Raw genomic sequence first — 16,200 nt, 5'->3', positions numbered from 1 at the left:
ACTTTGACCCTTTGACCTTGACCTATGAGTTTGACCTACTTTTGAAAAACTTTAACCTTGGCCATATCTTTTGAACAGTTGGTGCTAGGGCTTTCATACTTCACATATGTAATCCTTTTGACAAACCTTCCTTTGGATACCAACAACTTTGACCCTTAGACCTTCGAGTTTTACGTACTTTTGGAAAACTTTAACCTTGGCGATTATTTTTGAACATTTGGTGCTAGGGCTTTCATTCTTCACATGTGTAATCCTTGTGACAAAACCTTCCTTTAGATACCAACAATTATAGTTCATTGACTTTGACCTAAAAGTTTGACCTACTTTTAGAAAACTATAAACTTGGCCATTACTTTTGAACAGTTGATGCTAGTGCTATCATATTACACATATGTAATCCTTGTGACAAGACCTTAGTTTGGATACCAACAACTTTGACCTTGGAGTTTGACCTACTTTTGAAAAACTTTAACCTTGGCCATATCTTTTGAACTGTTGGTGCTAGGGCTTTCATATTTAACATGTGTATTTCTTGTGAGAAGGTCTTTCCTTGGGCACCATTAATTTTGACCATTTGACCTTGACCTTGATGTTTGACTTACTTTTGAAAAACTTTAACCTTTTCCATATCTTTTCAATGGTTACTGCTAAGGCTTTCATATTTCACAGGTATATTTCTCGGGACAAGACCTTACTTTGGGTACCAACATATTTAATTTGCATTTGAGAAAGTTTAACCTTCTCTTTGAGTTGCCATACGGGGGCATCAGTGTTTCACGAACACATCTTGTTTTTTTTGTGATCAAACTGCACATATAATCTGTATAATTTGCAAAGAATTTCATTAGTATTAGGTATAGTTTGAACCTGTATGAATGACAATGGGAGTAATATAACAGGCATTGGAATATATTTAAGAAACAGTAAATATTAACTAGGAAACTTTAGTATTTATTTCATGGTACATGTACAAGTGAACACAAAATGCAATAGTTTATCACAGTTACCAGCTTTCTTCCAAAAAATACAAACAGTGACATCAGTATAATTGCACATGGACAAAATATATTGAAAAGAAAATTTCTTTCCATCATCCTGTTAAGGATAACAAACAATTGACAACTACAAATGCAATATTGACACACACAGAATAATTAACACAGAACTGAAGTGAAAGTTTACTGAATTTTAAATTTTTTGAAAAGACTGGCATATATACTTGGTATAAAGGGGGGGGGGGGGAATTTGACAATCAAGAAGTAATTCCATTTCTTCTGAAAAATTCGGCCCTAACGTGGGCAATTCGGACGTGCTGGCGGTCAGGATTGTCAACAAACAATTCTAGTCGATGTCCATATTCTGAGGAAGACAGTGTTGGCACTTCCTTAAGCTTCTCCTGAAAGAGAACACTGTATTGTATATTTGGTATCACATTACAGTTCTTTACCCATATACTTTAAATCTTTAGTTTACTTATGTTCTACATTAGGCTAAAGAGTTAGAGGTACCTCTTCATTAACTATCAAGCCCCTAGACTTGGCATGCTCTCTATCATCCCTGTGAAGTTTGTTATTATATCCGTATTCCTTCCTGAAGAGTCTTTCGTAAGTTGACCTTGGATATCGCTCCTGTAAATACATTCAATCACAGTCATAGCACAAATACATACACTGTATATCATATATATAATAATGTATGTGGTGATTTAATTACTCTTTCATTATGTTTACTGCATGTGCATATAAAAAAAATTGCCTAATTGTAATTCCTATTGTTTAAATCTGGACTAAATTACTGTTAAAGTTTATCCAATTTGAAACATACTCCAGATTTCATTATTATACATGTAAGTATATGTCTTTTTTTAACTTTGTGTAAATAAGTTAGATAATAAAAACGTCTAAGGAAACGGGCAACTCCAATGGTAATATTTGAAATATCTCGGATCCTCCTGATTACATGTAGGTTAATTAAATTTGCTTCAATTGCCAATCTCAGGGTTATAAGTAGTAGTGGGCTATATATGGATCATGGATGTTGGCCTGGGTAGCTCAGTGGTTTAGAGCACCTAACTTAAGTAATTCGATCAGGGGTCTCAAGTTGGATTCCATGGCCAGTCTAACCATAAAACTTAAACCACATCGTGGCTCAAGTAAACACTTTAATCAACACAACCAAAACCACTAAATTCTTAAGTCCTGGTCACAGCACCAAATGACCTTTACCAAAACATTTGGTGCCGTAACCAGGATTATATATTAATTTGGGTTGAGTGGACTAGGGGCATTAACCTGGGTAGCTCAGTGATTAGAGCACTTGACTAGTATTTAATGCTGAGGTCCCAGGTTTGATTCCATAGCCATAAAACTTTCTCCTTTCCTGTTACAGTTAGTTTAGAAAGTTCAAGGCCAATGTCAACTTCATCACTGGTAATTAAAATATTTTAACTTTATTTACTGATGTTTGAAGTAAGAAGTGATGACTCTTGGTCTCAGAATTAATAGATCATTCTAAGTCTCTTTATGACAGGTCTAAATTCACCTGTCTCACCCTGGGCATGGCACCAAAAATGTGAGGGACCATGCAGCTAGGCCAGGGTATGAATCATGGGCTGGTGCATCACATTTTTCTCCCTTCAGGTTACATTTTGTGATGTTCCTGGTGCCATGCCTTAGAAATAACAGGTCAAAGACCTGCAAGGAAAGAGCCTGAGTTAGTACATGTCTTCTTGGGGGTGAAGATCTTTAAGGTCAGCAAGTAATGTGACAATCAGGCAGGTTCCATTGCTTTTACCAGATAGCTCAGTTGGACAAAGCACCTGACTAGTGATTCAAGGAGCCGGATTTGAATACTGGTCTGGTCTGTTGCATTTTCTGCTCTCCTATTTCATTTGCTGGCATGCCATGGAGATTATATAATATGCACTATAAAACTTGTGTGAAAAATGTAAACCCCCCCCCTTCACCGCTGGAACTCCCTCTATTAATAGAAACTTACATGTATACTTGTAAGCTAGATCTCAATTATTTGTATGGTTATTTTTGTACACCAAGGGTGACCATCCAAATCGCTTACCCTCATTTGAACAAAACTGCATGTTAATAAAAATGGACAGACAGACAAACATCATCAATTCAAAAATCAAATTGTTTAATATTTTTGCAATCTGATGTGCATGAATTACAAATCATTGACAGACCATGCATACAATATTTTTAGCTAATGCAGAACATGTTTTACTTTGAAAACTATATATATTCACTTTTTTGCTATAATAGTGTACTGGGAATAGTATGCATTGGCCATATGCAAAGTCTTTTGAGGCGAATATTTTAGATTACCTGTTTTTATAAATATAAGTATGCATATTATTTGCCTGTATCATAAAATTCTGGAAAAGGCACTTCATTTGTGAAATTACATGCATTCTGATGCTATTTAAAATACACAAATTATATGAACAATAACACAACCTTCTCCTGAGAATGGAAAGCTGGCCATATATTCCAGAACAAAATAAATACAATAAAATGTATGACTGCAAATGTCATTGGTGAAACTGCAAACAGCAATCAATCATAAGTCTCTCTACAGATTCTCTTAAGACATACTTTCCTAAAACATTTTGTATGTTATGATTTACTTCTACCAAACAAGCTGTTAAATTACAAGAGTTAATAACTTTTTATGCAATACTTAAATTGAAAATATTAATTCAACCTGGTATATTTACTATGTATACACTGACATGCATGAATTTATTAAATAGCAAGCTGCATCTACTTATATTAACAGTTAATTATAATTAAATACTAAATGAAATGAATAACAAGTAACATCTTAATTCTAGTTTGCAGTTTCATTCTAGCATTTCTGAATTAATGCAAATATATGCACAAACCAATCAAAGCATATAATGATATATGTCATACACAACTATACCTTCTCACGTTGTTTGATAACCAACTGAAAGAAAATTAAGGTGAATACAAAGTTGTAGAGAAACCTGACATGCAGTTTATTTCTCAGATAATGTCAAGGTAATGTATTTTAATGTTATTGTTTACAAGATTTAATGAAAGGAAATTTCTCTTCCAGTGGTATGTGACTGGATTTTTTTTTTTAATCAAAACTGTTTATTCTATACCGGGGGTTTGCCAAAAGCTCTGGAAGAAAGAACTACAGAGATGAGAGGCCATGGGTTGATCCCACATAAATATGATATAAATGCTAGAGAAATCTTTATTATTGGTGGAATAAGATGAATTCTATTGTATATGTTGACAGCTGTTTAATTAATGCACTTGTCAAAGCAAACATATTAATATAATAATCCTTTGTTTCAAGTCGTACATTTTGAAATCAAAATAATCAAGATACTCAATCACTAAGACCCAAAATTGCTATTAAAACTGAACAAAAATCATGTTAAAATAACCTGTGATTGTCTCTGGAGGGTAGTACGTATAACCAGGGATCTATATACTCACTAGTATATAGGTCCCTGGTATAACGTTAGGTCTGACATTTGTAAAACCCACCTGTTTAGGAGTATTGAATACAGTTCTTTCTGGAGGATCGTCTCTTTCTGTTGGAATAAAGGAAAACGACGAAAGCTCACATGGCCTTCCTTTCAAAGTAAATTTGTTTGAATCAGTTTCCACCTTTATTTCTTGTGGTTCTGCCATCCTGATTGATTACATTAGTTTCAATATGGCGGTTTTTCTATTTCCGTTGTCAGGTGCCCGAAGAGAAAGAAATAGCATGAAGATCTGAAATCCTAGATAGATCTACTAAGAAATATGTGTTCATAAATTTATCATGCTATAAGTATTTACAAATAAAAGTCTTAGAATATCAAAAACCTCCAAAAAATCGTCGACGTCTCATATTACCCATGACTCCTTGCGGTCAACATAATTTCCAATATGGAAGATGAAAGTAAGAAGAGTCTTCCTGTTTCGGGGATGAAGAAAAAATGTGTAAAAGTACGTGCCTTTTAACAGACATTTATGAAAAGCATACTAGTATTTGATAAGTGTCGTGCTTTAAATAACAGTAAGGTTTGCTGTTTGATACGTAATCTCAATATAAACCACAATATTAGGTTAAGTTTCTCTTTGAATATATATGAACTTCAGACTCCTAGGTTGCAGTTGTTGACATAGTCTACGTACATGCAAAATTATGAAGCGGGTGATCAAATCATGGAATTTTATTTATATACACAAATGAATCGATTGATGATTTCAATTTTTTTTCTTTTCAGTTGAAAATATATCTTCAGTGATACAGACATCTATATGTAACTCTAAAGACAATACAGAAGTTCACCTTTTTGGTAAAGTCATGATATAAACACAGAAATGAATTTTACTCATACTATATATACAAGTACATAATGGTGATACACTTGTGTTAGAATTGTTAATATGCATTTAGTGTGCAAAGACCATGTTGATTGCTTACAAAATGGTAACATATACTTGCAGTTGGTATATTGTTAAAATATTGAATTAGAGTTAGTGGACAAGAATAAAATCTGAAAAACACTAAGAAATTTGAAATTTATCTATCATTTTATTTAGCTTATAAGAATAAGATTGTGTATCCTAAACCCTTATTTAAAATTAATGCATCTTTTTATTTTCAGATGGAACACAACTTTATCTTTTATCTTAGTTTCACATTATTTGGAAATCAGTCATTATTCTGTGGGAAAATTTGAGTGCAAAAGGAAGCCCTGGAAATGTTTGATAGGACAGTACATGAATCTGTGTGTTAAGTGATATGATAGTTACAACATGGATCCTATATATACATAGGAATATTTTATCTCAGCTTTTACAGACTGTTTATTGTTACATAATATACAAGATGGGTTCTTGTGTGTGCAAAGAAAAACATGTGAACCAAGGAGCTATACGACAAACGGAAAGTAGTCATTTAAGCCAGGGTCAGAGGTCACAAAGAGGAGGAACATCATCGGGGAGAAGAGGTATTTCCTCACATTCCAATTCCCGTAGTTCTTCCAGAAGATGCGCAAATGTGGATTCCCTAGTTCTAGAAACTCTATCACTCATTAGGACACTGGTGGACAAGTATGTACATGTATATTTATCACCAAGACAATAAAATCTGAATATAGGACACGTAGGCTAAAGAAAAACAAATATTTAAAGCAGTTTTTCAATCTGATTAAAATCAGATCCTTTGATCCGCTCACATAGATCGCTACACAAGGTAGTGATCTATGTGAGCAGATCAAAGGATCTGATTTTAATCAGATCGAGCAGTTTTTTTTGTAAGGAAATATTATAATTAGTGTATATTTTATGAAATGACAGCTTATTTTTATCATAATAATTTTTTTATGTGCAAAATGCTCTGAAATGAAAAATACTGATATTTTTCAATATCAGTAAAGATACTGCATGCTTGACTGCATGTACTTTGTAGATATTAATCATGTTAATGTAAAGTCAAAAAGCAGAGGTAAACAGTAACTTAAGAAATGCATTCTATTTGTAAATATTTAATGATTAGTAAATTGTTCCCTCTTCAATAACCTTAGCAGCAGATATCGTATGAATATTTATTTCTAATACAGAAATGGGTAACAAATATAGCATTGCAGTATGCTTTGTTTTCAAGGGTATTCCCCAGCTATCTGTTGTAGAATTATTGTATGATTTGTTTTCAGTGACCAGGGACCTCCCCAGGCTATGTTGCTGTTGCATCGTGTTGCAGAGGCTGAGGATGGGTGGCTTGATGTTGTCAAGTCTTTAGTGGTTTCCATTCCTCTAGATGATCCCCTTGGTCCAGCGGTGGTCACTCTGCTGTTGGATGAGTGTCCCCTACCCACAAAGGTCACCACTAATCACTGTAATAATAATTAATCTTATCAGGGAAGAAAGAGTGTAGTTAATCTATCTCTTTGTCCACTATATACCTCCACAAATTCTTCTGATCAAGTTTGAATTTTGTTCATTGTAAGTAAATCACGCTTATAGCAAACAGTCAAACACGCTTATAAGGACGCTTATACTGAAGTGATTTCCATTTGCAGTGGCTTTAAAATATGTTGTGAAAGATATAAGGAATAATATTTATAACAAAGCAAAATTGTCCATCCCTGGCACTTTGTTCTAAGCGTGTTTTACTATATTTTTTGTCGATCTTTACACAAAGCTCTAAGATACAGTTATCTGAAAAGTGATGAAAAACAAAATTTAAGATATTTTTATGTTATACTTGTATTTTGTAATTTTTTAGGATGCTATTTTACTCCTGTACAAAAATTTGAAGTTGATGCCCAATAGTTCAGCCAAAGAATACAGTTCTGTCAGCTGTCAAAGAAATATTGGCGTTGTGTTAGGATGTCTAGCAGAAAAAATGGCAGGTCAGTGTTTTCTTTTTTTGTTTAGCTCACCTGAGCCAGAGACTAAAGTGAGCTTTTAAGGATTACATTTTATACAGTTTATGTAACTTTATAAACAGTATGATATCTATAATGTGGGATTTTATTAGCTCACCTGAGCTGAAAGCTCAAGTGAGCTTTTCTGATCACCCATTGTCCGTCGTCCGCCCGTCTGTCCGTCCGTCTGTAAACTTCTTCTCAAGAACCACTGGGCCAATTTTAACCAAACTTGGTACAAAGCATCCTTGGGTAAAGGGGAGTTTAAATTGTTAAAATGAAGGACCAAGCCCCCTTTCAAGGGGAGATAATCAAGAAAAAACAAAAAATTGGGTGGGGTCATTAAAAAATCTTCATCTCAAGAACCACTGGGCCAGAAAAACTGAAACTTCTGTGAAAGTATCCTGGGGTAGTGTAGATTCTAAATTGTTCAAATCATGACCCCCGGGGGTAGGGCGGGGCCACAATAGGGAATCCAAGTTTTACATTGAAATATATAGGAAAAATCTTTAAAAATCTTCTCAAGAACCACTGGGCCAGAAAAGCTGAAACTTATGTTGAAGCATCCTGGGGTAGTGTAGATTCTAAATTATTCAAAGGATGACCCCTGGGGGTAGGGTGGGGCTACAATAGGTACTACAAGGGGGGAAATCAGGTGAATAACGGTGAGGCCAAAGTTACCAAAGTTACTCAGGTGAGCGTTGTGGCCCATGGGCCTCTTGTTTTTGCTTTATCCAATGAATTGAAATAGTGTATGTTAGTGTTGTACCGATAATCAGAAGACATCGATTGTCGACGAAAAAATGCTACCAATTCCGATGATCATCGGATCATAATCGATCATCGGAAACATACTTCTAATACAATACATTCCGGAATTATCCATTTCTGGTTTAAAATATATTTCTTTGTAATGAAAGAAAATGGCTTCTGCATCTGATACTAGCCAACTAGCATGAAGCAGAGGTGATTAAGAACCAAAAGGTGCATATATAGGGCCTAAAAAAATATGTTTGTTTCCTATAACCTGACCGACCCATTCAATTTACCCCCCGGTGGATTTTTTTTGCTAAATCTGTGTTTGCTCTTTGGTTTGATCAATCAGCTGATTCTTTTTTATTCAAAAAATATTAATTGTATCTTTTATTTGAGATATTAAACATGCAACTTAGTCAACATTTTCCTTAAATATAAAGAGTAATCAATTCTCCCCCACAGCTTTTTGAAGTTCGTTTTCTGCCACTAGGCAGCCATGTTGGGTGTCCACTGTAAATATAACACCTGGATAATTAAGTCCCGTGATGTTTGACCCCATTATTCATAAGCAAAAAAAAAAAAAATCCCGACCAACCGATCCTTGATTTTTTGAGAATGTTACAGGAAACAAACAAACATATTTTTCAAAACAACAAAGAAAATAATATATTATATATTTTTTAAATTCATGTTAAAGGTGCATAGACACAGATTTGAAGTTTATATTTCCTCAAATTTCCTGTATGATATCACAACTTATATTTTGCTATAGCATTTCACACGAAAATAAAATTAAAAACTTATTTAATCTGGAAATTATTGAAACTACGAATTTCGGGAGGCGTTTGATTAACACATCCTTGCACTTTCACGATTTTTAACTTTATCTTTAATACTTAAGAAAAATAGCAATTTTGTTGTGTATTAATGAATAATATTATATCTATAATCCAGAAAATTCAGAGTAAAAATGTGCGAAAGCAAAACCCACTCACTTAAGTATCGTCAGCCCGTGCTTAGTGTTGTGTAATTGTGTACAGAGTTTAACAAATTGAATACACCCGTGAAACGTAAACTGTTCTTGTTAACAAGGCACGAGCTCTGTTGTTGTTAATGTTTACGTTTCACCGGGTGTGTTCAATTGTTATACTCTGCACACACCACTGAGCACGGACTGACAATACTGGTGAGAGGATTTTGCTTTCTACATTTCTACTCTGAAATTTCTGCATTATAGTTTTAATATTTTTCATTAATAAACAACAAAATTGCTACTTTTCTAAAGTAATAAGGATAAAGTTAAAATTTATGAAAGTGCAAGGATGTGTCTATCAAACACGTCTAGAAATTCGAAGTTTCAATAACTTCCAGATAAAATAAGATTTTTATCAAATTTTCATATGAAATGCCATAGCAACATAAAAGTCATGAAATTATATAGAAAATTTGAGTAAATATTAACTTCAAATCTGTGTCTAAGCACCTTTAAAGAAATAATATGAAATAATTGTAATAGTCTGCTTTTTGTATACAAAACTATGAAATCTGATTATAATCGGTAAAATCGCATCGGAAGCAGTAACCGATTCCAACCGATGATCAATTATGAAAATTAACCGATGTCCCATCGCTAGTGTATGTATTTCAAGGCCTGGGGAGCTACATGTATATATACATGCCATTTCAAGTCATTGCATAATGCAAATAAAACATCACACCATTACAGATATTCTATTTATCTCATACAATTTTGTCTTTATGAATATTTTGAGATAATTACAGACATTCTATTTGTCTCATACAATTTTATTTTTATCAATATTTTGAGACAATTTTAGATATTGTATTTATCTCATACAATTTTGACTTCACTAATATTTTTAGACAGTCCCTTAAAAATAATCCAGTCTGATTGATCTCACTGAGTTGAAGGCTTTATTGTACTTATTATAATTATACTTCCATATGACAAAATAAAATGTTGTAAAATATCAAGAATGGTCAGCTTTGATAGAAATATCACTGATTTATGTCTTTCAACATATTTCTGGATTCTTTAATTTTATACTACTTTTTCAAAATACTTAAAAATAATGTAAGTCCCACCATACAAGAAATAGTGAATGTAGTTGACATGCAAATACATGTAGTATAATTGTAAGAGATTTTTTTTCATAAGAATAACATTGCTACATTAAGGCAAGTTAGGGTGAAAAGATTCTATAGTAAAGAACAGACTCAAAGTTTTAATAAGAAGGGAATGGGATTATGCAAGGATATGATAAGACCAAGTGAGGGGTTTGCAGCCTTTTATAGGATTTCAACAATAAGTGAAATAAAAATATGGATGTGAATAAAGAATGCTAACACCTTTAAAATACACGAGACATTCCCTGTTAAGATCCATAGTCCCCGCCCACTGACATCAATCCCAAAGCCATCCACGAGAGATTGACTTACATATTAGGCATTTGACCTTTCACTTGGTGAAATTTAAATTCAGTTGTAAATATCAAGAAATCAACACACTTAACTTTCAAAGAGTTATCACAGAGAAAAAATTTGGAAATGTAAATATTTACATATTAATTAAGTACAGGATTTTTCTCCTTCAAAATATCAACATTGTAATGAATCGAGTTACATGTAAATGCAGACATATCATTAGTAAAAACATTTAGTTACATTTGTAAGGCTCCTAGTGTCTAGGTGGGGAAGTAATATAAGTAGATTTCATGAAGAAGAAGAAGATAATAATTTGTCATATTGATTTATGTATGAATTCATCTATAGCATTGGACCAAGTTTGGGGTAACAAAAAGTTGCTTTACTTTTAGGTCCAAATGCAATTGATATTCTGACAGAAGATGTTCTCAAGTACCTCTTGTCAAACCTGGTAAGTTCCAAGTTTATTGTCAATCCAGGTAAGTTCTAAGTTTATTGTCAAACCTGGTAAGTTCTAAGTTTATTTTCTGTTTATGTAAGACATTGGGAGACTCTGCCATTGTGCATCACCCATCATGCATTGTGTATTTTTCATCACTCCCTAGCCAATTTTTAGGGATGTGCGATTTTATCGGTATACCTGTATATCGTGATTTTTAATTGTGTGATATGTATTGTGATACGGAGACTAAATTACCGGTATTTAGGTACATAGTTAAAAATTCCAGAAATTATTCATTTTTTGTTCATTCTTTCAAATTACAATTACAGGAAGTGTAAAGAATGTTGAAAAGAGTTAAAGAACGGCATCCTAGTATCCAAAATTGCTTGATATTATGTAAATAAAAAATGAAAAAATTGAAGTTACGTTTTTCCAGCATATTTTTCAGAAAAAAATTATGAATTTTTATCTAAAATCATTGTAAAATTGCTTGTAAAAATATCATGATATTATCGTGATATTTTGGGGGAAAATCATGATATATCACGATACGAAATTTTTTGCAATACCCATCCCTACCAATTTTACTACCATGTGGTAATTTTGATTTATGACACTTTAGAAATGGGTCAAAAATCCTCTAAAATGATCAATATTTAGGCTCTTTTAATTTATACAATTACATGTAAGGTACCTAGTAGAAAATATTTGCTTAATTAGACAGAGTTGTCTTTCTGTACTGCCGTACTTCTAGCAGACAAATTACTTGTACATGTATATCAGTTGAATCCCCCAATAGTTCAGTTTGTGTGCCTTTGTATTAGGTTTCATGGTGGCTGTGATAAAAAAGGGAGAGAATGCATGAAGTATTTATTCACATTTCAATTTGTGTCTTATTCACGGGTTATTGAAATAAAATGTTTTAAATTTCAGCAGAATACTCTTATCCTTGTGTTTTGACTTGAATAAAACTCTGAGTTTACAAAATTTTAAATATACAATGCTCTTCATTGATTTTAATTTTGATGAACATTATCGTCATGGTTACTAAAGGTTACTGTAATTTGTGATTAATTTCATAATTCATCCAGTTTGAATAATACCTGGTACAAATAAAGATTACAAGATACATACCAGTATTTCTGATAGCTGTTGGTACTCTTGGTACGGAACACAAAGAGAAAAAAAATTATTTCAAAATGGATCTTACGGAGTATTTTATACAGTTAGAATAAAACCTTACATAGATGTAGACTTAATCAAGGTAAACAATTAGAATAAAACCTTACATTTAGACTTCATCAAGGTATACAATTATCCTGTTTATCTGTTTTCCTGACCGTGTTTTCTCGTTATATGCTGTTTTCCTGACCGTGTTTTCTCGTTATATGCTGTTTTCCTGACTGTGTTTTCTTGTTATATGTCATTTTCCTGACTGTGTTTTCTCGTTATATGTCATTTTCCAAGTTTCTTCATTACAGAATGACAAACTTGAGCCAGCTGTGATTCTACATGCCTTGGTGGCACTGGAAAAGTTTGCCCAAACTAGTAAGTCAGCTTTATCTTACTTTGAACCCCCCCCCCCCCCATCCCAACACACACACAAACACAAACGCTGTGAGCTTTTCAAATAATCATTTGAGACATTTAAGAAGGAAGATTCTGTGTTCATTGTAGTCTGGCAGTTTTTTTAATGGTTAAGTCTAACTTGACACATTAGTAAATTTAAAATGTCATTTTTAGATACCCAATTATATGTTAACTTTGTGACCTTTGTTTTTGATTTGGTAAATGTGCTTTTTGTACAGAAATGAGCACAATGATGATTTCAAAAATGATTTTCTAATATGGTGAACATTTTACAGTCTGGCCATACCGTCTTACTTGTCTGCAGTTTTCTGTCATTGATTTCATTTTATTAGTGTAACTTCTCAAGCTGTTGTGGAAAAGAAATGTAACTTTAAGGAGTTCATGTATTGTTTCTTTTTAGGTGAAAATAAAACAACTATAAATAAAAGTTTACGAGAATGTGACCCTAATCCCTTAGAAATCCTTGAAAAATGGTGGCGCCATGAAAAATACAGCCTGCGGGAAGTTGGTTTCTGTGCCCGGTGGTGTCTTGATAACTTATGTACGTGTTCGTCATTGCATCAGTAATTTAAGTTGACTTTTTTTTAACCTAGTATATAAGCAATGATATTCCAAGATTTACTGATGATCGGTTTTGTTTTCTTTTTATAGTTGTGACTGAGGTGAGTCGATTTTAAACCTTAATTGGGGTTGTTTTGATAGATTGTAGTTAAGTAAAGATTGTCATATGAAATCATAAACCATTGATCAAACATTTATATTGTTTGTTTGCTTTTTGACACTTTTATTAAGGATTTTTTTTTTTTTTTTGGTTTCAGAATCGTGAATTTTCCTACACAAAGGAAGATTTAAAGAATATTAATGTGATGTTGAATAGTAAAGATGTTAGTGAATACCTGAAAATTTCTCCTGATGGCTTAGAGGTGAGGGCTTTCTGAGGAAATGCAGCTCATTTTCATCATAACTGTTTTTCAAAATAATACATAGAATAAACATAATCTCATTCAAGAAATAATCTTGCATTCTAGTAAGAGATAGAAGTGAAATTGTCAAACATATTTAGATTGTATGTTATGTAGTTGCTGAACACATGTAAATTACATCTGAAATTTAATTTATTAAAAGTCTTAAATTGTACAAGCTTTCTGTAATTTCACACTTATAGTACATGCTAAATTCTAATTCTGCACTTTTACATTTTTTAGGCCAGATGTGATGCTTCTTCCTTTGAAAGTGTTCGATGCACATTCCAGGTGAATTCTGGGATATGGTATTATGAGGTCACCCTTTTAACAGATGGGGTGATGCAGATTGGATGGGCAACAAAATCCAGCAGTTTTCTAAACCATGTTAGTATTTTTTTCTGAAATTACCACCTCTGAAAAATTAAAAAGACTATCTCTGGTACATGTAAATAGGGAAAAAATGCTAGTCTGGTGGTAAAGGAGTACCTGAAGATGTACAAGTATTTTAGATATCATTTCATTAAATAATGAAGATATGTTAAAATGAATATTAAACATTAATGATTAATTGATGAACTATAGGGTAAATCGGGAGTGTATAATCATGCCAGCCTGACCGTGCCAGTCATATTTTATGTAACTGATCTGAATTTATTACAATATTAATTAACGGAACTGAAAAAAAGCTGCTGTGACTTCATATATTAAGCATGGATCCTCTTTAAAATGTGATAAATTTGTCAATGCTAGGGGGACATATTTCATAAAAATAATTGCAAATCATGAAATATCTTGAGCACAGACAAACGATCAGACAGGATATTGGTGAAAACTAACATAACCCCATTTAAGGTTGGACATATTTAAGATTTTTAGAACATGGAAATTATTGAAACACATGAAATATACAATTTATTCATACATGTAGTTTGAAAGATGATTTAAACACACTTTGTCAAAACTGTTGTATGGTGAAGTTGATTTCACAAACTCAAATGTATACTACTTGATTGCAGCAAGAAAAAAAGTAACTTCAAACATATTAGTGCCATTAATTGAAAAGAAAAACAATACTTTGGTTGTATCTCATAATCTACATGCCTAGGGTATTCAAAGTTTAACAAAAATAAAGTAAAGTAAACATTCTAGGTCTTGCACTCAAAAAACACAGGTAACTGAATCCCAAGATCACTCAGCAGGGGAAACAAGACACACCCAACTTCACTAAGCATGGGAAACAAAAAAAAAACACCCAAGTTTATGAAGCATTGGTAAAATTTACATCACGATGCCCAGACCTCATCTGATGAAAACCAGCCAACACCCAGAATAAATAACTAGTCAAACTAATCAAACAAGTTCAATGAGTATCTGTAGCTAAATATAGTAATAGACTAGGTACAACTCAGTGACCAATACATCAAGCTTACATGAAATGAACGATAACTTCTGTTACCAAAATAAAGACACCTCTTACATATACAACATATAAACTAAATAAATAATAAAACACAATGTCATTTGTGACGGTTTTTAATGGTCAGTTAGACTTGTAAATTAATAATAGATAAATAAAAATGAGAGGGAATGAGATGGGTTTATATTTAGCAAAATCATAATTGGTATGTTTAATCTTCATGGTGATGGTGACAAATGTGAATGTATTAGCACTGGTAAGTACAGGGAAGTCAGTAGATCTACTTTATGATTTGTTAATAAGTTAAAGACTTTTTTGTTGATCCCTGATCATCCTGTTTCTCTTGCTTTTTGGCAACATATCTGCACCTTTTGGTTCATTTTGTTTTGTTTTATACTTCCGTGGATCCTTTATGGTGCTGTATTATACACAGGTGACTGTTATAGCCCTTTGCTCTCTTGTTTAGGAAGATTATGGTATTTTAGGAAGGTATCTGTATTGATGGTGATAAATAATTACATTTAAGTTGAATTTTTCAGGAAGGTTATGGTATTGGAGATGATGAGTATTCCATTTCATATGATGGATGTCGTCAGCTAATATGGTTCAAGTCCGAGAGTCGACCAATAACACTGCCTTGTTGGAAAGCTGGTAAGGTCTTCCTTAGTGGTCAATTATGTTTCCCCTTCAAAGGGAAGACATATTGCTTTTGTCAGTTTTCTTCTTATTATTCTTCTGGTAAACGTTACTTTTGGAAGTCTTATTATTTCAAATAAGATGATTTACTTTCTGAAGTGCAACCATTGGCAATACATTGTGCTTTCAGCATACTCATTGTTTGAATTATTCAATTGTCACTAGTTTAAACAATATGTTATGCCTCGGAAATTATGTGAAATTTAGAGCTTTCGTATGTTGTCGCAAAAGAGCAGCAGTAAGTAAGATAACCATTACGTAATTGCGATACTAAGTTTTTATAACTCTATATTGCTGATCCTTTACATTTCTTGGTTGTTTTATACAAAAATTTGCATAAATAAAGTTTGCATGGAGTGAAATATTTGGAATGAAAAGGTCACTTAACTGGTTGCAAGAATTTAATCATTCTTGATGCCCTAAGTAATGTGATCAAGTTTAAAATACACAGACATTGATTGTTATCTTATCT

The 16,200-nt window shown here is 32.8% G+C and overlaps 2 protein-coding genes across 3 annotated transcripts in view; one reads left to right on the top strand and one right to left on the bottom strand.

The window, feature by feature from the left end:
• Nucleotides 1-930: 930 nt before the first annotated feature.
• On the bottom strand, nucleotides 931-4,967 carry LOC133175550 (cilia- and flagella-associated protein 90-like). Of its 2 annotated transcripts, XM_061310669.1 has the most exons (5): nucleotides 4,896-4,967; nucleotides 4,542-4,790; nucleotides 3,943-3,966; nucleotides 1,509-1,628; nucleotides 931-1,396 (listed from the first exon to the last, which is right to left on the bottom strand). In XM_061310669.1, the coding sequence occupies exons 2-5, from the start codon at nucleotides 4,686-4,688 to the stop codon at nucleotides 1,253-1,255; spliced, it is 435 nt and encodes a 144-aa protein (XP_061166653.1). In that variant the 5' UTR covers nucleotides 4,689-4,790; nucleotides 4,896-4,967; the 3' UTR covers nucleotides 931-1,252. The 2 variants fall into 2 exon arrangements, with proteins under 2 accessions (XP_061166653.1, XP_061166655.1); XM_061310671.1 differs by lacking the exon at nucleotides 3,943-3,966 and having other exon boundaries at nucleotides 4,896-4,966.
• A 316-nt stretch (nucleotides 4,968-5,283) lies between these two features.
• LOC133175551 (RING finger and SPRY domain-containing protein 1-like) overlaps nucleotides 5,284-16,200 on the top strand; it is a 32,869-nt gene continuing 21,952 nt past the window's right edge. Inside the window, exons 1-11 of the mRNA XM_061310672.1 lie at nucleotides 5,284-5,341; nucleotides 5,654-6,101; nucleotides 6,704-6,869; nucleotides 7,276-7,402; nucleotides 11,011-11,069; nucleotides 12,542-12,608; nucleotides 13,051-13,191; nucleotides 13,302-13,312; nucleotides 13,469-13,573; nucleotides 13,856-13,999; nucleotides 15,572-15,683. Coding sequence (XP_061166656.1) covers nucleotides 5,791-6,101; nucleotides 6,704-6,869; nucleotides 7,276-7,402; nucleotides 11,011-11,069; nucleotides 12,542-12,608; nucleotides 13,051-13,191; nucleotides 13,302-13,312; nucleotides 13,469-13,573; nucleotides 13,856-13,999; nucleotides 15,572-15,683 — 1,243 coding nt within the window. The 5' untranslated portion in view covers nucleotides 5,284-5,341; nucleotides 5,654-5,790. The remainder of the gene's footprint in view (nucleotides 5,342-5,653; nucleotides 6,102-6,703; nucleotides 6,870-7,275; nucleotides 7,403-11,010; nucleotides 11,070-12,541; nucleotides 12,609-13,050; nucleotides 13,192-13,301; nucleotides 13,313-13,468; nucleotides 13,574-13,855; nucleotides 14,000-15,571; nucleotides 15,684-16,200) is intronic.

Source organism: Saccostrea echinata, unplaced genomic scaffold, assembly GCF_033153115.1.
Source record: "Saccostrea echinata isolate AGI-Se365-2 ecotype Australia unplaced genomic scaffold, CSIRO_AGI_Sech_v1 ptg000062l, whole genome shotgun sequence".
In the NCBI taxonomy this organism is placed as follows: domain Eukaryota; kingdom Metazoa; phylum Mollusca; class Bivalvia; order Ostreida; family Ostreidae; genus Saccostrea; species Saccostrea echinata.
This window is presented reverse-complemented; position numbering and strand designations above follow the sequence as displayed.